Source organism: Sebastes umbrosus, chromosome 3 (assembly GCF_015220745.1).
Source record: "Sebastes umbrosus isolate fSebUmb1 chromosome 3, fSebUmb1.pri, whole genome shotgun sequence".
NCBI lineage: Eukaryota > Metazoa > Chordata > Actinopteri > Perciformes > Sebastidae > Sebastes > Sebastes umbrosus.
The window spans coordinates 7,521,797-7,547,536 of record NC_051271.1 but is presented as its reverse complement, the minus strand read 5'-3'; the positions used below and the strand labels follow the sequence as shown (position 1 = coordinate 7,547,536).

The 25,740-nt window shown below is 37.5% G+C and overlaps 1 protein-coding gene across 2 annotated transcripts in view; it reads left to right on the top strand.

Annotated features, from left to right (window-relative positions):
- The window catches only part of LOC119485353 (myosin-9-like), a 32,552-nt gene extending 12,190 nt beyond the window's left edge, over positions 1-20,362 (top strand). For both annotated transcript variants that reach the window (XM_037764893.1, XM_037764892.1), the window contains 32 exons: positions 37-132; positions 294-370; positions 1,128-1,322; positions 2,206-2,379; positions 2,587-2,760; positions 3,846-3,960; positions 5,470-5,660; positions 6,597-6,718; positions 7,524-7,593; positions 7,713-7,873; positions 7,978-8,086; positions 9,208-9,339; positions 9,435-9,641; positions 9,726-9,863; positions 10,006-10,129; positions 10,709-10,880; positions 11,097-11,309; positions 11,467-11,611; positions 11,700-11,906; positions 12,044-12,148; positions 12,724-12,876; positions 13,056-13,304; positions 13,847-14,059; positions 14,274-14,486; positions 14,616-14,777; positions 15,208-15,336; positions 16,508-16,596; positions 16,733-16,856; positions 17,586-17,794; positions 18,546-18,654; positions 18,812-18,984; positions 19,320-20,362. In XM_037764893.1, the coding sequence (XP_037620821.1) occupies positions 37-132; positions 294-370; positions 1,128-1,322; positions 2,206-2,379; positions 2,587-2,760; positions 3,846-3,960; positions 5,470-5,660; positions 6,597-6,718; positions 7,524-7,593; positions 7,713-7,873; positions 7,978-8,086; positions 9,208-9,339; positions 9,435-9,641; positions 9,726-9,863; positions 10,006-10,129; positions 10,709-10,880; positions 11,097-11,309; positions 11,467-11,611; positions 11,700-11,906; positions 12,044-12,148; positions 12,724-12,876; positions 13,056-13,304; positions 13,847-14,059; positions 14,274-14,486; positions 14,616-14,777; positions 15,208-15,336; positions 16,508-16,596; positions 16,733-16,856; positions 17,586-17,794; positions 18,546-18,654; positions 18,812-18,984; positions 19,320-19,428 (4,859 nt within the window). In that variant the 3' untranslated portion in view covers positions 19,429-20,362. The remainder of the gene's footprint in view (positions 1-36; positions 133-293; positions 371-1,127; positions 1,323-2,205; positions 2,380-2,586; positions 2,761-3,845; positions 3,961-5,469; positions 5,661-6,596; positions 6,719-7,523; positions 7,594-7,712; positions 7,874-7,977; positions 8,087-9,207; positions 9,340-9,434; positions 9,642-9,725; positions 9,864-10,005; positions 10,130-10,708; positions 10,881-11,096; positions 11,310-11,466; positions 11,612-11,699; positions 11,907-12,043; positions 12,149-12,723; positions 12,877-13,055; positions 13,305-13,846; positions 14,060-14,273; positions 14,487-14,615; positions 14,778-15,207; positions 15,337-16,507; positions 16,597-16,732; positions 16,857-17,585; positions 17,795-18,545; positions 18,655-18,811; positions 18,985-19,319) is intronic.
- Positions 20,363-25,740: the final 5,378 nt, after the last annotated feature.

The window sequence follows — 25,740 nt, the reverse complement described above, 5'->3', positions numbered from 1 at the left end:
GCACACAGTGACCTCTCCTGTTTGTCTGTCTGTCAGGTCTGATGAAGGTGGTGTCGGCCGTGCTGCAGTTGGGGAACATGTCTTTCAAGAAGGAGCGTCACTCTGACCAGGCCTCCATGCCCGACGACACCGGTACACACATTTATGCACACATCATCATCATCATCATCATCATCATCATCATCATTTCCTCTGTGCATGCTGTCTGTCTCACTCCATTTACTCAAACCTTCCCGATTCATCTGACTTCCACCTTCACATTCTCCCATGTGACCCCCATGTTTCACCCCCAGCTGCCCAGAAAGCGTGTCACCTGCTGAGCATCAATGTGACCGACTTCACACGAGCTATCCTGTCCCCCAGAATCAAGGTCTGCATAGCAATCAATACGTGATCATCTCATTGACATTCAGTAATATGACATGTTAACATTATTTTTGTAATGATTATGGCCGCTTGATGCAGATTTCCACCTTTTGTCTGCCAGTTGATGTCTTGTCTGGACATTGAGAGACATTTGACATTTTTGTTTGAATCTGGTGTTTGATTTGTGTTTCTTCCTCCCAATAAATGAACTAGATTTGGTAACACTTCATTTTACAGGTCGGTGATAATTAGCAAGTAACCTATTTGAAATTTCTTTGGAATTTGATATTTATATATATATATATATATATATATATAAACAAACCTGAAAATCTATTGAAAATTACTTTATAATGAACATTATTTAATAATTACATGCTAAATTAGCATACGATCGTTAAAATAGGGCCCTATTTTGATTCAGGTAGTTTTTAGAGAAATTTCAAATAAGTTATTTGCTAATTATTATCTGTTTATCAACAGACATGGAAATAAAGCATATCAATTAACTTTGTATTCTTTTCCTGGAAATGTGTTGAATAAATTACCAGCTATTGGGAAATAGCATTTATAATGTTTATAATAAAGTAATTTTTGATAAATTTAGGTAAATATTGGGATAATTTTGTAGTAATTCCAAAAAGGTCACTTGCTAATTATCACCTAATTACCATGAAATTTGCGTACCTGTAAAATGAAGTTTCCTTTTGCGATGATTTTTAGTTTAGTAGGATGACATTTGGAGTGTTTGTTTTTTACAGGTCGGCAGGGACTACGTCCAGAAGGCACAGACCCAGGAGCAGGCTGAGTTTGCTGTTGAGGCTCTGGCCAAAGCCTCTTATGAGAGGATGTTCCGCTGGCTGGTCATGAGGATCAATAAGGCGCTAGACAAGACCAAGAGACAGGGAGCCTCCTTCATTGGCATCCTTGACATCGCTGGATTTGAGATCTTTGAGGTGAGGCGTTCAGGGCTATTGGCTTAGCCACTCTGTGTGTTTGTATCAGCAATACATATAAGGAGTCTGATTAGTGCTGCATGCTATAGAGCCTATTAATCAGGGAAAATACCCATGCTGAGGTGCATACGTATTGATTTGCGTAGATAGGTTGTATACATGGATTTATACAGATCAATTATGAGATAGCTTCCTGAACAGATTTCACGATCAGCAGTAGAGCTGCACAATTTTGAAAAAATATCTAATTGCAAATATTTTGACAGATATTGCGATATAAGAGGGAATGATAATTTTTACATAATTATTCTCAGTTTCATTGGAAAACTTTAAAATGATTATGGTGTGATTTTTTTTTTTTTTTTTTTTTTTTTTTTTTTGCGCAGATCTGTACTAAACAAAGACGTTTTTACTTAAGTCGAATATGATGTGTAGAAAAGGCCAGGGCATCTCTGCAGCACCGCAATATTTAATTTAAAATGCTATTTCACACATTTCACCTTTAACAAATATTGCGATTTCCTCCTCATCCTGCGATTTGAAAGCCATATTTCGATTTCGATAAAAATGTTATGTTAATCAGCAGATGGATTTATTAGTAGTTCAGCTCACATATCTGCTATCATAAAATCCTTCGGTTGGTTTGTTTGCTTTCACACCACAAATGGACCGCACCAGAGTCCGTCGGTTGTTTGTTCCGCACCAGGGTTCGATTGACAGCTTTGACACCAGCCGAATCAAACCGTACTAACCAGGCAAACAGACCTGAATTAGATTTTAACCGAACCAATTAGGTTAGAAGTCTGCAGCCCTGGTACTCTCCAGCCTCTCGATTTTATTTTTCTGCCGTTCGAGTAATGGTTTCTCCAATTCTCTCTTACAGTTGAACTCATTTGAGCAGCTGTGCATCAACTACACCAACGAGAAGCTGCAGCAGCTCTTCAACCACACCATGTTCATCCTGGAGCAGGAGGAGTACCAGAGGGAGGGCATCGAGTGGAGCTTCATCGACTTCGGCCTCGACCTGCAGCCCTGCATCGACCTCATTGAAAAATCCGTAAGACGTCTCCCAGTTATTATTCCTCCTCAAGACTCGTACAGATCACACTGACGGTTCTCATCTTAGCCTGAAGTAACACTTCAGGTTACAAGCTTTCTTCTGCAGAAGTCACTGACTAAAATGCAGTTGTGTAACACAAGCTGAGGCATGTTAACTGCTGACTGATTGACATTTTTTTTGTCTTTTTTCCACCGTTTATCACAGGCCAGTCCTCCAGGCATCCTGGCTCTGCTGGATGAAGAGTGCTTGTTCCCCAAAGCCACAGACAAGAGCTTTGTGGAGAAGGTGGCCCAGGAGCAGGGAACACACCCCAAATTCCAGAGAGCCAAGAAACTCAAGGATGACGCCGATTTCTCCATCGTGCACTACGCTGGAAAGGTCATTGATGATAACTTTATTTGTGTTGTTGAATTTGTGACTTTTTTTTGGTAATACTTAATTTTACAAGTCCGCAGATTTCATGGTAATTAGATGATAATTAGTAAGTAACCTATTTGAAATTTCTTTGGAATTATTGCCAAGTTACCCCAATACTTACCTAAAAATGTATTGAAAATTACTTTATTATAAACATTATTTAATAATTATATGCTAAAATAGCATATAATGGTTAAAATAGGGCCTTAAGGCTTGAGAAGCGGCTGTGCGCTGCTCTTCATCAGAGGTGGAAAACCAAAACTAATATAAGACACTTCTGATCAGACACAAATCTCACGATTGTGTGACTTATTGTCTACACAAATGTAACCTGGTAGCTAATGTCATGATTCAGGGAGTTTTTTAAAGAAATTTCAAATAAGTTATTTGCTAATTATTATCTATTTATCAGCAGGAAATAAAGCATATTAAATAACTTTGTATTCTTTTCCTGGAAATGTATTAAATAAATTATCAGCTATTGAGAAATAGTGGAATATAATGTTTATAATAAAGTCATTTTCGATTAATTTAGGTAAATATTGGGGTAATTTGGCAGTAATTCCAAAGAAATTTCAAATACCTGCTAATTATCACCTAATTACCATGAAATTTGCAAAAAATTAAAAATAAATGTTACCTTTTTCTTAATAATGCAGAAGTATTATCAGCAAAGTGTTCTTAAAATATCTAAAGTAACAGCACTTGTGCAGCATTGTCTCAAGAGTGATGTAATATTATAGTGGATTATAAATGTGCTGGAGTAAAAAGTACATGAGTTTCCTCTCAAATGTAGTGTAGTAGAAGTATAAAGTGGAAATACTCAACTCAAGTAAAGTACAAGTAGCTGAAAATTGTGCTTGAGTGAATGTGCGTAGTTGCTTTCCACCACTAGATGGCTGCAAAGTAACAACATCGAGTCCACAGAGTTTGGCTCCAAGAGACATTGAATTTGTAAATTAAGTCAATGTCTTACATACTTGCACTGTGTGAGTAAAACTTAAAGTAGCAATGGTTGAGTATAAACGTCTCTGCTCTGGTTGCAGGTGGACTACAAAGCAGACGAGTGGCTGATGAAGAACATGGATCCTCTGAATGAGTGCGTGGTCACTTTGTTCAACCAGTCGACAGACAAACTTACTTCTGAGCTGTGGAGAGACAGTAAGTGGTGTAACTGAATTTATCCAAAATCTCATAATGCTGTAAGCTACTGTCGGTACTAATGTTATTGGAAATGCAACATTTAAAAAAAATGTGTTTTGATGCCAAAGGAAGGTACATTTCCCAGAAATTTGGTGCTGACATCATGCAGAAGTTTAATATGGAGGACCACAAGAGTCACGTAAATAATAATAAAATATTTAATTTATTAATAAATAATTGTACAATAAAAATAGGCATTAATAAATTGTTTTTACAAATTAATTTATTAATTGTACAATAGTAATAGGCATTAATAAATGTGTTTACAAATTAATTTAGCAATTGTATAATAAAAATAGGCATTATTAAATTTGTTAACAAATTAATTTATTAATTGTACAATAAAAGTAGGCATTAATAAATGTGTATACAAATTAATTTATTAATTGCACAATCAAAATTGGCAATAATAAATGGGCTTAAAAATTAATTTATTAATTGTACAATAAAAGTAGGCATTAATTAATGTGTTTACAAATTAATTTATTAATCTATGAATAAATGGACAAAATTACAAAGTATTTCATTTGACATTTTAATGGGAAATTAAAAGAAGATTTGTGATTTTTTTTTTTTTTTTTTTTTTTTTTTTTTTTTTTTTTTTTACAAATGATAGAAATATTAATCCATCAATAAATAGTTAAAATTGAAAAGGGTAGTTAAATAACTCACAAATCCAATAGCTAATACGTTTATTAAAAGCAGCACGGAAATGCAAACGGGAAAGGAAGTTGCCCTTTTAAATGCCTGATTAAAACCAGTATTCTTAATTCAATTTTTGAATCCAGTTATTTATTTCTCTTTTTAAACTACATTTTCAAATAGAACTTTAAATTCTATTATTTGTTTATGCATCAATTAATGTATTTTTAAATGTACCTTTTGACTGTTTTATGGTGTTTTTTTTAAATCCCTTTTATAATTTGAACTATTTACTGATGGATTGATATTTAATTTGTAAATTCGTTTCATAATTCTTCTTTTTATTGCCCATTAAAATGTCAAATAATGAATTACTTTGTAATTTTGTCCATTTATTCATAGATTAATAAATGAATTTGTAAACACATTTATTAATGGCTAATTTTTATTGTACAATTAGTTATTCAATTAAATGCTCTATTACTATTTACATGACTCTTGTTTTCCTCCATAATTTAACAGTATCTTTTGCATGATTTCCTTTTTCTAGACACACAAGTTTGCTTTGGACAAGAGTTTAGATTTGTCATCTTAAAATAACCCTCCTTTTAATTGCTAGTAAAATACTGAAATGCACCAATAGTAGAAGAGTCACACGATGGCGCACATGCGGCTTTCAAATATGTCGGCTCCTTCTGGTTATTTGTTAAACTACGTGGAAATACAATACAAACGTGTCTTCGTTTTGAGAAATGGTAGATTTAATTCCAGCGTCGTAAAAACACACTGACGAAATGGTTTTCCACCTTCTCTGTATCCTCGCAGCGGACCGTATCGTCAGCCTGGATAAGGTGGCGGGGATGTCGGACTCCATTCACGGTGCATTCAAATCCCGTAAGGGCATGTTCCGCACAGTGGGCCAGCTGTACAAGGAGCAGCTGAGCAACCTCATGGCCACGCTCAGGAACACCAACCCCAACTTCGTCCGCTGCATCATCCCCAACCACGAGAAGAAGGTACAGATCACTCGTGGTACACGTGAAGGAACATTAAATGTCATGTGCACCGACACACTGGTGCCTGTATGAGACACAACTTCAACTATAACAAAGAAAAAAAGGGGAGATTAATGTTGGGGAACAAACATGTTCTACTTCACTTGACATGTGGGGATCAACCATCAGTTGTGGAAGAAGCACTCAGAACTTTTACTTAAGTAAAAGAGGTAATACCGCAGTGTAAAAAATTCCTGCATTCAAAATCTTTCATGAGTTCAAAAGTATTAGAATCAAAACCATGTCATATAAATCATAAATCACATTAATATTGCAGCTGGTTATGTTGTGGCAAATTTTAAATAACTTAAACTGCTGGGCAGCTTAATCTACAATAATATATTATTTTTTAATAGATTATTATTACAAATTATTACACGGCTGGGTTGAATACTCGATTCTGATTGGTCAATCACGGCTACTTCTTTATGTATAGCAGACCGTTGCTATGTATAACAGAGCGTTGCTATGGGCGCAGATCTGATGTTGGAATCAGGCGGACAGTTTTTGTGTCAAATTATTGATTTCTTAAGTAAGTAGCCGTGTAATAAGTGGGACAATGTACAGCGAGCGGGTCATTATTGTGAAAGAATCCCATTCAGGGCGATGCGAAACCCTTTCGCTTTGCGTCAGGGTGCAGCATTGCATTCTTTTACAACAACGACCGGCTCGCTGTACAAATTGCCCTCTGAGATGTAGTGGAGTAGAAGTATAAATACTCAAAGTACAAGTACCTCAACACACATGATGTATTAGACATTTTTATTTATATAGCCAAATATCACAAATTTGTACAACGTATGATGCCCTCTATCCTTAAAAAAAAAATAATTTGACATTACGTTATGGTAAAAAAAGAACTCATAATGGTGCTTAATGTATTTGTTTCTTCTTCAGGCTGGTAAACTGGAGTCACACCTGGTTCTGGACCAGCTGAGGTGTAACGGAGTCCTAGAGGGGATCCGCATCTGCAGACAGGGCTTCCCCAACCGCATCGTCTTCCAGGAGTTCAGACAGAGGTGATGAACAAACTTGTGAACTTCTTCCTTTTTTCAATATGTATTTTTGAATAAACTTCAACTTCTCAAGTAGGACAGACATGAAAAAAGACTATAAAAGAGAGGTCATTCACAGACATGAGACTTGCATCCACAGCAGTGACTCTGCCTATAACTACGGTAACACTTCATTTTACAGGTCTGCAAATTCCATGGAAATTAGGTGATAATTAGCAAGTAACCTTTTTGAAATTTCTTTGGATTTACTGCCAAATTTCCCCAATATTTACCTCAAAATTGATAAAAAATGACTTTATCATAAAAATTATTTCATAATTATATTCTGTTATATCCCAATAGCTGGTTATTTATTTAACACATTTCCAGGAAAAGAATACAAAGTTCATTGATATGCTTTATTTCCATGTCTGCTGGTTAATAGATAATAATTACCAAATAACTTATTTGAAATTTCTTCAAAAACTCGTCTTCTTTTAGTTTTGGTTTTCCAACTCCGATGAAGAGCAGTGCACAGCTGCTTCTCAAGCCTGAGGGCCCTATTTTAACCATTATATGCTATTTTAGATTATAATTGTTAAATAATGTTTATAATACAGTATTTTTCGATAAATTTAGGTAAATATTGGGGTAATTTGGCAGTAATTCCAAACAAATTTCAGGTTACTTGCTAATTATCACCTAATTACCATGAAATTTGCCGACCTGTAAAATGAAGTCTTACCATGGGCACATCTAAAACTAAAAACTGCCGTTCTTGATTAAACCTTTAGAGTCAAACAACTTGATTCTACTACTTGTCTTTCAGGTATGAAATCCTCACTCCAAGCGCAATTCCAAAGGGCTTTATGGACGGCAAGCAAGCCTGTATGCTCATGGTAAGAACAATAAATCAGTTTTAGGAGTAAGCAGCTCTTCAAGAAGAAGAAAAAAAAAAAGGCTCGTTGTTGTCAAAGCTCGAGGACTCGGGAGTCACTTCATGTCTTCTTCCTGTCAGATCAAAGCTCTGGAGCTGGACCCGAACCTGTTCCGCGTGGGTCAGAGTAAAGTGTTCTTCAGAGCCGGAGTCCTGGCCCACCTGGAGGAGGAGAGAGACATGAAGATCACCGACGTGATCATCAGCTTCCAGGCTTGGTGCAGAGGATACGTGGCGCGCAAGTATGATGCAACTTTTAGACTCAGTTTTTGTCTTTTACTGCAAATGAATAAATTGAACACACTTCTAGATAAATATATGTTATTTACGTTTTTTTTTACTTCAGAGCCTTTACCAAGAGACAGCAGCAGTTGACCGCCATGAAAGTGATCCAGAGGAATTGTGTCGCTTACCTCAAACTCAGGAACTGGCAGTGGTGGAGGCTTTTCACCAAGGTAAGACATTAATGAAGTTTTATCAGCATGTCAGTAAAGGTTTAGACGACCCAATAATAGCGCAGCAGTAGTTAAACTGTGTCATGGTTACTATTATAGCTATCAAAATATATATAAATAAGAACAGCCAGATTAATACGTGGCGCCCTGTTTTTACTTGTTTTGGTATTTCAACAAAACTCTTTTAATTACGTAGCTACAGTTCTTTCCTCCGTTTTATTATTAGTATGATTTTGAGTGCCCTCTTTGTAAAGCGTCTTGGGTTTCTTGAAAGGCGCCATATAATTTATTGTTTTTATTAAAAACAAGCTAATTGTCCTGTCCTGAATCATTTTCTCTGTGGACTTATTATTTTATAAATTATTATTATTATTGCAGTATTATGAATCTGGGGCAAAGCTGAGCAGCGATTTCTGTGCTGCCGTTAATCGAACCCCAGATTAATTGGGTGGCGGCAAACTGGCGCTGCCTTTAAACACATTAATACTAATGTTAAATATTTTACAAAACATAAAGAGAGGTCCTTTTTTTTAATAATTAAAAGCACATAAATAAAGAAACTACTGGCATACATGTTCAAGTCGAGTTGCAACTCCTTATTTTTTGCAACTCTATTCCAAATCTGAAGTCTTAAGCTTTGGCTGCAGATTTTTGACTCCATACCTTGACGTTTGTGAGATATTGACCTTTCAATCAGGCTGTCTAGTATTGTTTAGGGCGTGCTAAACTAGCCGTTAGGCAGGTATTATGCAAATGTGTTACTTCACCTGTGACATCACCATGTTACGGAAGAAAAGGCAGGACTTCAATCAAAGCGTTTCAGGCAGTTCAGGAGCAGTGTTTCTGTTGGGGAGAGTAACTCCCTTTGGCATGGACTTTGGGGTTTGTAACTTCGCAGATCTTTTACCTGCACAAAAAAACTATATAACACACTAAAGGAAAGGGGGAAAAAGGCGGAAAGGAGCATAATAGGTCCCCTTTAAGAAATATATTTTACTCTTGAACGATTTAAAAAGATTTCCGCTCACAGTTTCATGAGTCCCATTTCATCCACCCCAAGAAAGTCCAAACATCACCATCTGTTTTAATAATGTCGGGTTCGTTTTTCTTTTTTCTTTCAGGTGAAGCCTCTGCTGCAGGTGACTCGGCAGGAGGAGGAGATGGAGGCCAAAGAAGTGGAGCTGATCAAGGTGAAGGAGAGACAACTGCAAGCTCAGGAGCAGCTCAAAGAATTTGAGTCAAAGCAGCAACAGGTAGGAGTCTCCATAATAACTCCAGAGTGAACTTAAGCTGTAACTTTTGCTGTAATTATCCCGTCTCACTTTGACCTTGACTCCCCCGCTGCTAGCTGAACAGTGAGAAGTTAGCTCTTCAGGAGCAGCTCCAGGCGGAGACGGAGCTGTGTGCTGAGACCGAGGAGATGAGATCCCGTCTGGCCACCAAGAAGCAGGAGCTGGAGGAGATCCTTCATGACCTGGAGTCTCGCCTGGAGGAGGAGGAAGAGAGGGTCACGGGGCTGCACACCGAGAGAAAGAAGATGCAGCAGAACATCACGGTCAGTGTAGTCCTGCGAGATACAGAATGGGAGATGTGATGAAAAAACTGAATGCATAAACATTTGTTTGTGTTGTTCCTCCAGGACCTGGAGCAGCAGCTGGATGAGGAGGAAGCAGCCAGACAGAAGCTCCAAATGGAGAAGGTCACCACGGACGCCAAGCTGAAGAAGCTGGATGAGGAAGTCATGGTGCTGGACGACCAGAACAACAAGCTCAACAAGGTCTCATACAACTCCGTCCAGTGGCCTTTAATATTGATTAATAGACAGTCCAATCATTATTCTAGTCACCATGCAGCCACGCTGTATGGGAAAAAAAATGCAGCGTAAATAATTTTTTCTTGTGGTTTATTTTTACTCTCAGGAGAAGAAACAGATGGAGGAGAGGATCTCTGAGTTCACCACCAACTTGTCCGAGGAGGAAGAGAAGTCCAAGAGCCTACAGAAACTCAAGAATAAACATGAAGCCATGATCACAGATTTGGAGGGCAAGTATTTGTTGTTTCATAATTAATTTTGTCTGAATAATTATTTTAAGTAACACTTCATTTTACAGGTCCTCGAATTTCATGGTAATTAGGTGATAATTAGCAAGTAATTTCTTTGGAATTACTGCCAAATTACCCCAATATTTAACTCAAAATGTATCGAAAATTACTTTATTATAAACATTATTTAATAATTATATGCTAAAATAACATATAATGGTTAAAATAGGGCCCTTAGGCTTGAAAAGTTTGTTTGCTAATTATTATCTATTTATCAGCAGTAATGGAAACAAAGCATACCAATTAACTTTGTATTCTTTTCCTGGAATTGAATTAAATCAATTACCAGCTATTGGGAAATAGCAGAATATAATTATTAAATAATGTTTATAATAAAGTAATTTTTGATAAATTGAGGTAAATATTGGGGTAATTTGGCAGTAATTCCAAAGAAATTTCTAGTTTACTTGCTAATTATCACATAATTACCATGAAATTTGCGGACCTGTAAAATGAAGTGTTGCCAAATAATTACACAGTAAATAAGAAATTTGTGTTTTTCTGTCTTCTCACTCACAGATCGTCTAAGAAAAGAGGAGAAAGTGCGTCAGGAGTTGGAGAAGAACCGTCGTAAACTTGAGGGAGACTCCACTGAGCTCAATGACCAGATGTTAGACCTGCAGGCTCAGATCGCCGAGCTCCGAGCTCAGCTGGCTAAGAAGGAGGAGGAACTCCTCGCTGCACTGGCCAGGTTTGAGAAAAATAAATACAGTTAAGATGTTAAAGCTTCAGATCCACTGTTCTCACTTCCAAGAATACCTGAAATTTGCGGACCTATAAAATGAAGTGTTACCTTAAAAATCTATAAATACAGTGTTTTTGAGAATCGATACAGTATCACAAAACCTAATATTGCGATATTCTATTTTTTCCGATATTTTCTTACACCCCTACTCTTTATCTTCAGGATCGAGGAGGAGGCTGCAGCCAAGAACGCGGCCCAGAAGATGATCAGGGAGCTGGAGGCTCAGATCTCTGAGCTGCAGGAGGATCTGGAGCTGGAGAGGCAGGCGCGCTCAAAGGCTGACAAACAACGCAGGGACCTGGCAGAGGAGCTTGAGGCCCTCAAGACCGAGCTGGAGGACACCCTGGACTCTACCGCTGCACAGCAAGAGCTGAGGTAACGGTCAAGCTGAAGGCTCTGAGCGCAACAGAGCTTGTTCTAACGATGTTCATGCTGCCCTCTCGGCCATGTATATAACATTTATTTGTTTCTCTTCAGTTCTCCTCCCCTCGCGTCTTGTTTGTTCATTCACTTCCTCGTTCTGTCCCTCCAGGTCCAAGCGTGAGACAGAGGTCTCCCATCTGAAGAAGAATCTGGATGACGAGGCCAAGCTCCACGAGCAGCAGATGGCTGACATGAGACAAAAACACAACCAGGCGTTCGACGAGATCAATGAGCAGCTGGAAACGGCCAAGAGGGTAATGAACGGGGTGGTCAGAAGAGAGAGATGCTTAACAAACACCTGAATAACAGCAATAACATGGGTCATGTGTCCATCTCCTGCAGAACAAGGTGTCGGTGGAGAAATCCAAGCAGGCCCTGGAAAGCGAGTGGAACGAGCTGCAGATCGAGATGCAGACTCTGACACAAGGCAAAGCAGACTCCGAACACCGTCGCAAGAAAGCCGAAGCCCAGGTTCAAGAGCTGCAGATCAAATTCGCAGAAAGTGAACGACATAAGCAGGAGGTGTCCGACAAGATAGTCAAGATGCAGGTACAGTGTGTACAGGGTTGAGCACTGAGTGAATGGGAAGTACAGGAGGAGTAGGGGGTTGAAAGGATGACGGTTTGTGATGGTGTTTCTGTGAGGATGATTTAAATTGATTAATTTTCCTTCTCTGTGGCGTCTAGTCGGAGCTCGACAACGTGAACAGCTGCCTGACTGAAGCAGAGGGCAAGAACATCAAATCCAGCAAAGACCTTTCTTTTACAGATTCTCAGCTGCAGGATACACAGGTACAACACACACATGTTTATTATGTCAAATACATTTGCTGCTTTTCTCTATTTTATAACATTTTGTAACGTTGTAAATTTAATTTCTTTGAACTGTTTTATTGACCAAACGATTATTAGAGAAAACAATCTGTAAATGTATACCAGCGTACAAGCAACACAGTATCTGCCTCACATCTTTGCAACGTTTTTGCATCAAACGTCACACTCTGAACACAGAAATAATCATCTAATGTTTTTAGATGCAGTGCGACTCACACAAGAATATCAATATCTCCAGTCTCCATAAATCCACTACGAAATCATAGAAAAAAGATGCTCCTTTATAACTTCAGGTCTTTCCTGATAATGATCACTTTTGAACATTTGATTTACTGTTAAGTCATCCAGTGGTAGTTTCTGCTACTCATGGTGACACTGCAAACAGGAACTGTCAGCATGACTTTTGATAAAGCAAATTTACCAACAGTTATAGGCAAAAAAAAAACATTTCATGGAGTAAAAACTGAGCAAAAAACCTAGAGTTCAAAGGGTTTATGTTTTTCTGATTTTTGTTTGTTTTTTCTTACCTCCAGGAGTTGCTCCAAGAGGAGACTCGTCAGAAGCTGTCCCTCTCCACCCGCCTGAGGCAGATGGAGGATGAGCAGAACAACCTGCGTGAGATGCTGGAGGAAGAGGAGGAGAGCAAGAAGAACGTGGAGAAGCAGGTCTCCACTCTGCAGACCCAGGTCGGTGCACTTAAACAAAGCCCTCAATTTCACGTCCCACACGTCAACAGTTATTAAAATTGTACTGTGTTCTCAGATCTTTATCATTCAAGAGAGCCATTCATTAAGTCCAGTGTCCCCCAACTTGCACACATTTAATTCTTGTCCCTCTAATCCCCCCTCTTTTCTTCCGTCTTCAGCTGGCAGACTTGAAGAAGAAGCTGGACCAGGAGGTCTTGTCCCTGGAGGGGGCCGAGGAGGGCCGCAAGAAATTCCAGAGGGAGATGGAAAGCGTGACGCAGCAGCTGGAGGAGAAGACCGCGGCCTACGACAAACTGGACAAGACCAAAACCCGTTTACAGCAGGAGCTGGATGACCTCATCGTGGACCAGGACCACCTTAGGCAGATCGTCTCCAGCCTGGAGAAGAAGCAGAAGAAGTTTGACCAGGTATCACGTCTACAGCGTGGTTTGTGCACGGAGCAAAGACAAATTAATCACTAAAGTGCTGCTTTTTCTTTTCTTTTGACAGTTTGATATTTTATTTACAACAAACTTGTAAATTAAATACAAATTGTGATTTTGTTTGTTTATTTACAACAAACAAAACAATACTAAAACAATACTAAGAAAAGAAGAACAGCTAATTCACCATAGAGGATGACTTGTATAAGTTATTTTTAAAGATTGTTCTTGTCAACAATAAGTGTCATTAGGTTATAGCAGCAGAATAAATCTGTAGATGAGAGGTTGGGGGAATTAACCAGCTTCTACTACCTTTTGCTTTTTATGTGACATCCATGACAAAGAAAGAAAAGAAAATCACAAATATGAAAATGTGTTATCTGTAACAATGAACAAAGACTGATTTCTCAAACAATCTTGGATGCACCGTTTATTTCATCACTTTCCTTCAGCAGTATTCAGTCTCAAACATGTCTTTAGTGTGGTTTACACCACTAACTGCCTCTCCTGGTCTCTCCTTTCCCTAGATGCTGGCCGAAGAGAAAACCATTTCTACTCAGTATGCAGAGGAGCGCGACAAGGCCGAGGCTGAGGCCAGGGAGAAGGATACACGAGCGCTGACACTGGCCCGCGAGCTGGAGACCTTATCAGACCTTAAAGACGAGCTGGACCGAACCAATAAGCTGCTCAAAGCTGAGATGGAAGACTTGGTCTCCTCCAAGGACGATGTCGGCAAGAGTGTAAGAGAACAACACTGGAATGAGATGAACTGGGTCAAACGTTGGTTTTGCTAAAAAAAATGTCAACCCTGGAAACATTTCTGTTATGTTTTATCAAGGCAATAAAAATTGCATCATTGCTCTCAGCAGTTAAAATGAGAGTAGATTGTTGCTCATAATTATTGGCAGCGTTGTCCCTCTTTACTGTGTAATAATGCAACCTCCTCGTCCGCAGGTTCACGAGCTGGAGAGGTCAAAGCGTGCTATGGATCAGCAGCTGGAGGAGATGAGAGTTCAACTGGAGGAGCTGGAGGACGAGCTGCAGGCCACAGAGGACGCCAAACTGCGTCTGGAGGTCAACATGCAGGCCATGAAGGCCCAGTTTGACCGGGACCTGCAGGCCAGAGATGAGCAGGGAGAGGAGAGGAGGAAACAGCTGGTCAAACAGGTACGAAAGAAAAGCTTGAACTGGCGTTTTTCCACAAAGCATTAAATTCAATTTTTTGCATAGATGCTGAATTATAGTTTGACGTACTCAATCACAAATCAAATCTCGTTTTCTTTTCCTCTCCTTCAGGTGCGCGAGATGGAGGTCGAGCTGGAAGATGAGCGCAGGCAGCGTTCTCAGGCCCTCTCGTCCAAGAAGAAACTGGAGATGGACCTGGGAGAGCTCGAACTCCAGATCGATGCTGCCAACAAGGGCCGCGATGAGGCCCTCAAACAGCTGAAAAAACTCCAGGTAAAATAGGCCTCCGTTCAGACACTTGTGCACAAACACACAAGCATTGGTTTTGATGGATGATCTTTAATTGAATCACTGAGAAATTAACATGAATGGAAAAAAGACAAATGGAAAGCGATAATTGGACACATGACATCCAAATTAGTTGACAGGTTTTATAATACACAGACAAACACTAGGAAACAACAAGTTATTCATGTTTTCTAATGCTATTTATTCATTAATTTCATACCTTTAGAATATACAGTAGGCCACCTGTTGTTTTCACAAACGCATAAAATGAGTGCAGGAACATGCCAGTAATTTATATGATCGGAAAATTTTAATTGGGTCCTTTAAGCACCTGCCTCTTCAGAGGTGAGTAGGCAGTCTTGTCACACACTGGTTGGCAAACCCCTCACAATGCCTGTGCATGTCTACTCTCCAGGCCATGATGAAAGAGCAGATGAGAGAGCTGGACGAGCTGCGTTTGTCAAGAGACGAAGTCGTCAACGGGGCCAAGGAGACCGAGAGGAAGCTCAAGTCCATGGAGGCCGACGCCCTGCACTTCCAGGAGGTATGAAAGAAATAATGGAAACCAACAACTCAAAGTTCTGACACCTGACTGGACTAGGGCTGTCCTCGACCAAAGAAATTGTTAGTCCACTAACACTCAAAAGATTTTGTGGACTAAACGATTAGATGATTTAATCGACAGATCTGTAAAAACTGAGTTTCTCCACAAAGAATCACACAAAAGCAGCACTTAAAATCTTGTGTTTAACAGAGATGTGCTCATAAGTTTCTTAGAAATAAGTCATTCATCAGAAAAAAAAGCATAAAAAATGACTAACTGATTAAAGAAATTTTATTTGACTAAGACCAAAACAACCGATTAGTCGACTAGGAGGGGACGTGGGGAAAGTACCTGGTTTGGACAATTTCTTGAACTCCACCAGATATTATGGATGAGGTATATTATAGGATGATAAATATGCATAAAGAAAGCTAATATCTAATAAACCATTTGTACAATGGTGCTTATCTTCTTATGACGTTGGTGAAAGAATAATAATTTACTCCTGGACACATTTTGAATATTACTGGCACTGTGTCCTAATTGGATGTCGCTCTATATTGTGATTCTAACCATGTTATTGTATGTTGCATGTTTACATTGGAAAATGGAAATTAAGTCCACTTAAATGCCATCATGCATGCTACATCCTTTGACTCTTGCACAGCAGAAAGGCCTGAGATATTTGAGCCACAGCTCAAACATAAAAGTACAATAAATCTTTAGAAAACATTTTTCTCTCATCTTTGAGTTTCTCGAATGTAAAATAGGTAGCAGCTGTTTGATGTAAATCAGTAGGCATAATGTCCTATTAGTGTAGGAGAACTTTGTTTATTTAAAGTTGCTTTTATTGCCTTCTGAGCGAGAAAAATCTTTGATTGAATGTAATTGCTGAATAAAAAGACACGTCATAAAAGACACTTGATAAGTAAATAAAAAATGATTAGCACATTATGCATACGTCATGATATTAGTGTATAGAAGCTCTATTCAGTACAGTGGATTTCACTGGAACGCCGTCGTTTTAGCTCATTTTATGTTAAGACCATGTCCGCTGTATGTGATTAAATGAGCTCAAATTGCCACATTTTTTCCAGGTAACTGCCCCAACAGCCTCTGCAGTTTCAGACTTTAAAGTACTTAATATATTTGTGTCTTCTGCTTCCTCCAGGAACTGGCCACTTCAGAGCGACTCAAGAGACAGGTTCAGAGCGAGAGAGACGAGCTCCAGGAGGAGATCAACAGCAGCAACTCCAAGAAGTATGAACCAAAACATAGTATTTCAGTTAAGATGCACCCATAAATATAAATAAATGTGCATCCAAATGTCGCAGCAACAAAGGAAATCAACAAGTTTATCTCTGTACATTAACTCCTCTTCCTCACTCGTGTCCAGTTCTTTGCTGGCAGATGAGAAGAGGAGGCTGGATGCTCGTATCACCCAGCTGGAGGAGGAACTGGAGGAAGAGCAGCTCAACACCGAGATGGTCAACGATCGTCTGAAGAGATCCACGCTGCAGGTACACACAACATCTCAGATAGCAGCTCATAATTTAAAGAAGAAAACATTTAGTGTTCAGTGGAAAGGAAGGAATGTGTTTACATTTCTGGCATCAGTTATAACTAGAGCTGTCAAAGTTAACACAAATTTGTTTTAACGGCCCTATTTTCTTTAATGCATTAAGGCAACTCGCGAGTTTTAGGTTGTAGCGGGCTCAGAGTGAAGATACTGGTATCATATGAAACTACAAAAACCTAAGGAATCTATTTGTACCAACCGTGTTATACTAGCTTGACGGAAAGTAGGCTAAATAACGTACCAAACGTACGCTACATTTTGGCGAGGAAAAACTGGCATGGCCATTTTCAAAGGGGTCCCTTGACCTCTGACCTCAAGATATGTGAATGAAAATGGGTTCTATGGGTACCCACGGGTCTCCCCTTTACAGACATGCCCACTTTATGATAATCACATGCAGTTTGGGGTGTTGCCTGTTGGGCTTGAGTTTGCCATGTTATCATTTGAGCCAATTTTTTTATGCTAAATGCAGTACCTGTGAGGGTTTCTGGACAATATTTGTCATTGTTTTGTGTTGTCTATTGATTTCCAATAATACATATATACATGCATTTGCATAAAGCAAGCATATTTGCCCACTCCAATGTTGATAAGAGTATTAAATACTTGACAAATCTCCCTTAATGGTAGTCTTTAACAATGCCTCTCCACTGTATGTTTGTGACCTCAGACCGAGCAGCTGACCACAGAGCTGAGTGCAGAGCGCAGCGGCTCCCAGCGGCTGGAGGGCGCTCGCTCCCAGTTGGACCGCCAGAACAAGGAGCTGAAACTGAAGATGCAGGAGCTCGAGGGCACCATCAAGTCCAAGTATAAATCCTCCATCACCAGCCTGGAGGCCAAGATCGCTATGCTGGAAGAACAGCTCGACGTAGAGACAAAGTGAGTGCCAGTGCAACGGACACTTTGAAATACCATCCAGTTTGTTATTTCGACTGGTTTACCGACTGACAACAATAATTATTAAAACTTTACCCTCTGTGAGAGGAGAGATTTTGATTAATTTGTTGGTGTTATAAATCTCTAGATCCTAAAAGTTTCAGTAATTATGTCTGTATATTTCTGATTCAGTGCAGACAGATGTGTAGTGAGTTAATCAATAAAGCCTTGAGGCTGTGGTCGAAAAGTATTTTTTGCTTAGGAAGTTTCCTAACTGACCCGGAAGTATCTAAGTAGCAGCCATGATAAGAGCTGTTCCAATTCTCTAAATGCTAAGGAAAGGTGCTTCGAGGCTTCCTTTCTTATCTCCTTTAGCATAGGATACACTGGACCATCCTTTATGAAAGGAAAGGAGATGACGCCGACAGCAGTATTTAAAGCGACGCACAATTTGGCCGTCAATAACATCCGCCGTCTCTGTTTAGTTCTACATTATGGATAAATTGAAAACAACCCTCTCATGAGGTGTGATTCTGTTTGGACAGGAATACTCAAACATCCGTTGTTGCATAGTTCAAGTGCAGTCGGATTCTCTGAGCGTTCTTTTTGAATTCTCCTTTACATCTTTCCTTGACCTCATGACATTTTCCATCAAGGTCAAGGAAAAGTGGTTAAGAAAAGACATAGGACGTACTTTTTTTGACTATTCGACTGCATCCCCAGACTGTGAACTACTTTTGTCTACTCATTTCAGGGAGCGCCAACAGGCCTCCAGGCTGGCCAGACGGACAGAGAAGAAGCTGAAAGAGGTGATGCTACAGGTTGATGACGAGAGGCGCAACACGGATCAATACAAAGACCAGGTAAGCCTCATCACTGATCATCTTTTTTTAACTTTTCATTTCCAGATTATTAAAGGAGGAGGACCAGAGAGGAGTCTTGCTGACCTGCTTGTTTAGTTTTTGGCACTCGTTCCTCTATTGGTGCTCTCCTCACTAAGTGAACTCTCTCTCTCTGCAGGTGGAGAAGACGAACAGCCGAATGCGTCAACTGAAGCGTCAGCTAGAGGAGGCCGAGGAGGAGACGACGCGGTCCAACGCCTTCCGCAGGAAGCTACAGAGGGAGCTGGATGACGCCACTGAATCAGCAGACAGTATGAACCGTGAAGTCAGCACGCTGAAGAGCAAGCTCAGGTGCAGGCTTCTAACATTTATTTTCATTTTTAACATTTAGTTTATATCTATGTTGTATAGACCTGTTCATTGCCATTCTGCTGCTAGGGCAACAGCTTTGGTCCTAGTTTACTTCCTGTCAGCTTAACATACATTAACAAACATTGCAACATGAAATACAAGGAGGCCCATTTAAAATGTTTATGTTGTCAAGTTTGAAAAGGACCATAAAGCCTTTTGTGGCTGCAGACTCTTAGTCTTTAATATATTCATTAATACTGTACATCTTTTCTACTTGTGCGCAGTATTTGTGCAGCACCTGACTGTGTTTGAACCATTATTTGTTTGTTTTAAAGACGTGTTGACGTGCCTTTCAATATACGGCGTACCATGAATCGCTCTGGGCTGGACAGCGATGAGGATGCGGACATGAAGCTTGAAGCGCCGGAGCCGGCTGCTGAGTGAACGGAGGAGAGCCAAGAGGGTCAATAATAATAATAATAATAAAAATAATAATAAGAAGAAGAAACCACGGTCAACATGCAGATATAGTAAAAACATTAGCCATGCAAGCTATTGAGTAAGACTTCTCTGAGAGGATTTAGCCTTGTATTCATCTTATAGCCTTATCGTTACTTTCCATATTAATACATTTATATTTGGCCAAATAATCGATTTCATCTCAGTGAATGTGAGTGGTGTTTTTCTGAGGCATAACACGCACTTTTCTGTCTATTTTTCTACTCAACGGGTATATTATATCATATAAAATATTGCGCTTGTAACAAGCCACTGCAATTTGTGCTGGAGGTTTATGTGCATCATTTTTGGGAAAACACTGCTTGTTTTGCACACACGCACTCGGGTCTTTTGGGAGTTTTGATGCCGTTACAATCTTGTGGTTCACATTATAGCTAGTGTCGGTATAAATCTGTACTGTATGCTTTTCCTCTCACTGTGTCATCCTTTCATGTTATTACCTCAACCACTTTTGCACAATGCCAACACCGACAAAACGAGCACGAGAAATGAAATCGTTCAGTTCATCAGAGGTATCAAGAGGTTGAAACGCAGCAATGCTGGTGAAAATGTTGTACCATCATCTATGATAGCTTGGTTGATGTGTAATTTATCATTGGTTTTACACTTCATTGATAGTTGGTGGTGGGTCATCATGTAGTAGCTCTCACTGTACCATGTTTTGCGCTATGCTTTGCACAGCAGAGGGGGTTTCTATTGGCACATGAATGTTTTCATGCATATTTTAGATTGAGTATGATACCCCTAAAACACTGTAACATCACACAAATTACATGTCATATTGATGCCAATATTTTAAGGCTAATCTATATTTTATCAAATGCCTTAAATGCAATAAATTGACAAACTATCAAATGCATTTGACTGCCTCGACTCCTGTGTGAGTTAACTCATTTTGAAAAGTTGTCTTAAAAGATATGTCTTTTAATAAGTCTGTCTCAAACGATACTTGCATGTCAATACGTACACTGAAACCGTCATCATTCCTCTTGTCCATATGGCTTTGAAAAGAACCCTTCCTAAAGCAAATTTTAATGGAAGTGATTGGGGACAAAATCTGCAATCCACTTTGAAGCTATTCTAAGGCTTCAGTAGTCTGAGTTACATTAATAATGTGTTGAAATAATGAAAGTTGGTCTGTTTAGTCCAAAATTCTCTGTTTGTGTTGTACATTTCTTTTCAAAGTAGCCCTGAGTGAATGATTGGCCTAAATGAAGAACGACTCCATCGTGGCTTTTAAAACAAAGATGCTACACACAGGTCACATTCATGTTCAGACAAGCTGTCCTCTTCTACTGCAAATATTTCCAAGGAAATATTCATAACATCACATTTAAAAGCATGCCGCTGCCATGAAGGAGATATGAAACTAAATGCCTTGTGAGGTCTTCAAGTCTCAGCAGGCATCCTATAAACAATGGATATACAGACGTGGACAAAATTGTTGGTACACTTCCGGTAAAGAGAGAAAAAACACAATGGTCACTGAAATAACTTGAAACTGACAAAAGTAATAATAAATAAAAATTTACTGAAAATGAACTAATGAAAATCAGACATTGCTTTTAAATTGTGGTTCAACAGAATCATTTTAAAAAACAAACTAAATAACTGTCCTGGACAAAAATGATGGTACCCCAGGAAAAGATGTAAAATAATTTGACCATAAGGACATGTTAAACTAAGGTGTGTCCTGTAAATAGCATCACAGGTATCTTCAAACTTGTAATCAGTCAGTCTGCCTAATTAAAGGGTGAAAAGTAGTCACTGTGCTGTTTGGTATCATGGCGTGTACCGCACTGAACATGGACCACAGAAAGCTAAGGAGAGAGTTGTCTCAGGAGATCAGAAAGAACATTATAGACCTTCATGTTAAAGGTAAAGGCTATAAGACCATCTCCAAGCAGCCTGACGTTCCTGTGACTACAGCTGCACATATTATTCAGAAGTTTAAGGTCCATGGGACTGTAGCCAACCTCCCTGGACATGGCCGCAAGAGGAAAATTGATGACATATTGAAGAGACGGATAATATGAATGGTAACCAAAGAGCCTAGAACAACTTCCAAAGAGATTAGAGGTGAACTCCAAGGTCAAGGTACATCAGTGTCAGATCGCACCATCCGTCACTGTTTGAGCCAAAGTGGACTTAATGGAAGACAACCGAGGAGGACACCAAATCATAAAAAAGCGAGACTGGAATTTGCCAAAATGCATATTGACAAGCCACAAAGCTTCTGGGAGAATGTCCTTTGGACAGATGAGACAAAACTGGAGCTTTTTGGCAAGTCACATGAGCTCTATGTTCACAGACGCAAAAATTAAGCATACAAAGAAAAGAACACTGTATCTACAATGAAACATGGAGGAGGCTCGGTTATGTTCTGGGGCTGCTTTGCTGCATCTGGCGCAGGGTGTCTTGAATCTGTGCAGGGTACAGTGAAATCTTAAGACCTTCAAAGCATTCTGGAGCGAAATGTGCTGCCCAGTGTCAGAAAGCTTGGTCTCAGTCGCAGGTCATGGGTTCTCAAACAGGATAATGAACCAAAACACAGCTAAAAACACCCAAGAATGGCTAAGAACAAAACATTGGACTATTCTGAAGTGGCCTTCTATGAACCCTGATCTAAATCCTATTGAACATCTGTGGACGGGGCTGAAACATGCAGTCTGGAGAAGGCAACCTTCAAACCTGAGACAGCTGGAGCAGTTTGCTCACGAGGAGTGGGCCAAAATACCTGTCGACAGGTGCAGAAGTCTCATTGAGAGTTACAGAAATCGCTTGATTGAAGTGAGTGCCTCAAAAGGTTGTGAAACAAAATATTAAGTTAAGGGTACCATCATTTTTGTCCAGGCCAGTTTCATTAGTTTGTTTTTTAAAATGATTCTGTTGAACCAAAATTAAAAAGCAATGTCTGTTTTTCATGCTGAAAAATGCTGGGAAAAAAGACTGAAAAAAAGTCTGAAAAAAAGTTTGAAAAAAAAAGTTTGAAAAATGTTGGAAAACAAAAGTCTAAACAATGTCTGAAAAAGGTAAAAAAAAAAAAAAGTCTGAAAAAAGTTAGAAAAAAAAAGTTAGAAAAATGTTGGAAAACAAAAGTCCAAACAATGTCTGAAAAAGGTAAAAAATCTGTAAAAAATGTCCATAAAAAAAAATCTGTAAAAAAAGTCTGAAAAAAAGTTTGAAAAAAAAATTTGAAAAATGTTGGAAAACAAAAGTCTGAAAAAATGTCCGTAAAAAAAAAGTCTGAAAAAAGAGTCTGAAAAAAAAAGTTTGAAAAATGTTGGAAAACAAAAGTCTGAAAAAAAGTTTGAAAAATGTTGGAAGACAAAAGTCTAGAAAAAATGTCCGTAGAAAAAAAGTCTGAAAAAAAAGTCTGAAAAAAAAACAGTTTGAAAAATGTTGGAAGACAAAAGTCTGAAAAAATGTCTGTAAAAAAAAAAGTCTGAAAAAAAGTCTGAAAAAAAAGTTTGAAAAATGTTGGAAAACAAAAGTCTAAACAATGTCTGGAAAAGGTACAAAAAATAAAAATAAGTATGGAAAAAAAGTTTGAAAATGTTCGAAGACAAAAGTCTGAAAAAATGTCCGTTAAAAAAAAAGTCTGAAAAAAAAGTTTGGAAAAAAAAGTTTGAAAAATGTTGGAAGACAAAAGTCTGAAAACATGTCCGTAAAAAAAAAGTTTGAAAAAAAAGTTTGAAAAAAAAGTTTGAAAAATGTTGGAAAACAAAAGTCTAAACAATGTCTGGAAAAGGTAAAAAAAAAAATAAAAATAAAAAAAAAGTATGGAAAAAATATCTGAAAAAAGAAGTTGGAAAATGTTCGAAGACAAAAGTCTGAAAAAATGTCCGTAAAAAAAAGTCTGTTGGATAACAAAAGTCTAAATAATGTCTGAAAAAGGTAAAAAAAAAAAAAAAAAAAAAAAGTTTGAAAAAAAAAGATTGAAAAATGTTGGAAAACAAAAGTCTGAAAAAATGTCCGTAAAACAAAAATCTGAAAAAAAAGTTTGAAAAAAAAGTTTGAAAAATGTTGGAAAACAAAAGTCTAAACAATGTCTGAAAAAGAAAAAAAAAAAAAAAGTCTGTAAAATGTTCCAAAAAGAAGTCTGAAAAATGTCTGAAAAAAAAAGTTTGGAAAATGTTGGAAGACAAAAGTCTGAAAAAAAAATTTGAAATTTTTTTTTTAAAAATGTTGGATAATAAAAGTCTAAACAATGTCTGAAAAAGGTAAAAAAAAAAAAAAAAAATCTGAAAAAAAGTCTGAAAAACAAAGTCTGAAAAAAAGTTTGAAAAAAAAGTTAGAAAAATGTTTGAAAACAAAAGTCTAAACAATGTCTGAAAAAGGTAAAAAAAAAAAAAAAAGTCTGGAAAAAATGTCCGTTAAAAGAAAAAATCTGAAAAAAAGTTTGAAAAATGCTGGAAGACAAAAGTCTGAAAAAAAAATTTGAAAAAAAAGTTTGAAAAATGTTGGAAAGCAAAAGTCTGAAAAAATGTCCGTAAAAAAAAAGTCTGAAAAAAATGTCTGAAAAAAAAGTTTGTAAAATGTCCCAAAAAGAAGTCTGAAAAATGTCTGAAAAAAATGTTGGAAAAATGTTGGAAGACAAAAGTCTAAACAATGTCTGAAAAAGGTGAAAAAAAAAAAAATTGTCTGAAAAAAAGTTTGAAAAAAAAAGATTGAAAAATGTTGGAAAACAAAAGTCTAAACAATGTCTGAAAAAGGTAAAAAAAAAAAAAAAAGTCTGGAAAAAATGTCCGTAAAAAGAATCTGAAAAAAAGTTTGAAAAAAAAGTTTGAAAAATGTTGGAGGACAAAAGTCTGAAAAAAAGTTGGAAAAAAAGTCTGAAAAAATGTCCATTAAAAAAAAAAAAATCGGAAAAATGTCATAAAAAAAATTAAAAAAAAAAGGTTTGAAAAAGTTTGAAGGATGTTGGGGAAAAGAAAAGTCTAAACAAAATCTGAAAAAGGTAAAAAAAAAAAAAAAAAAAGTCTGAAAAAAAGTTTGAAAAAAAGTTTGAAAAAAAAATTTGAAAAATGTTGGGAAACAAAAGTCTAAACAATGTCTGAAAAAGGTAAAAAAAAAAAAAAAAAAAAATGTGAAAAAAAGTTTGAAAAATGTTGAAAGACAAAAGTCTAAACAATGTCTGGAAAAGGTAAAAAAAAAACAAAAAAAAAAACAAAAAAATGTCTGAAAAAAAAAGTTTGGAAAATGTCCCAAAAAGAAGTCTGAAAAAAAAAATTAGAAAAATGTTGGAAAACAAAAGTCTGAAAAAAAGTTTGAAAAAAAAGTTTGAAAAATGTTGGAGGACAAAAGTCTGAAAAAATGTTGGAAGACAAAAGTCTGGAAAAATGTCCTTAAAAAAAAAGTCTGAAAAAAAAAGTTTGAAAAATGCTGGAAAAAAAAGTTGGAAGAAAAATTTGAAATATGTCCGAAAAAAAGTCTGAAAACAAAGTTTGAAAAATGCTGGAAAAACAGACTCTGAAAAAAGTTGGAAAAAAAGTCTGAAAAAATGTCCATTAAAAAAAAAAAGTCGGAAAAATGTCATAAAAATTTTTTTAAAAAAAAGGTTTGAAAAAGTTTGAAGGATGTTGGTGAAAAGAAAAGTCTAAACAAAGTCTGAAAAAGGTAAAAAAAAAAAAGTGTCCCCAAAAAAAGCCTGAAAAATGTCTGAAAAAAAAGCCTGAAAAAAAGTTTGAAAAATGCTGGGAAAAAAGACTCTGAAAAAAGTTTGAAAAATGTGCATAAAAAAGAAGTTTGAAAAATGCTGGAAAAAAAGACTCTGAAAAAAGTGTGAAAAAAAAAGTTTGAAAAATGTTGGAATAAAAGACTCTGAAAAAAGTTGGAAAAAAAGTCTGAAAAAATATCCACTAAAAAGAAGTCTGAAAAATGTCTGAAAAAAATTAAAAAAAAAAAGTTTGGTAAATGTTGGGAAAAAAAGTCTAAACAATGTGTGAAAAAAGTAAAAAAGAAATCTGAAAAATGTCCCAGACAAAAGCCTGAAAAATGTCTGAAAAAAATGTCTGGAAAAAAATGTCTAAAGTGTGTGTCTATATACATATATATATATACATACATATATATGTATAATAAAAACTACTTTTAACATAAGGACTGACACACTGGACAACAGCGACACCCTGAGGCTACTGTTAGAAATGCATTGAAGTTTTTTGTAAACATACCGGCTTGTTTTCAAAGACATTCTCACTAAAAACAGCAGAAAAGTATCTCTATTTTGTGCAT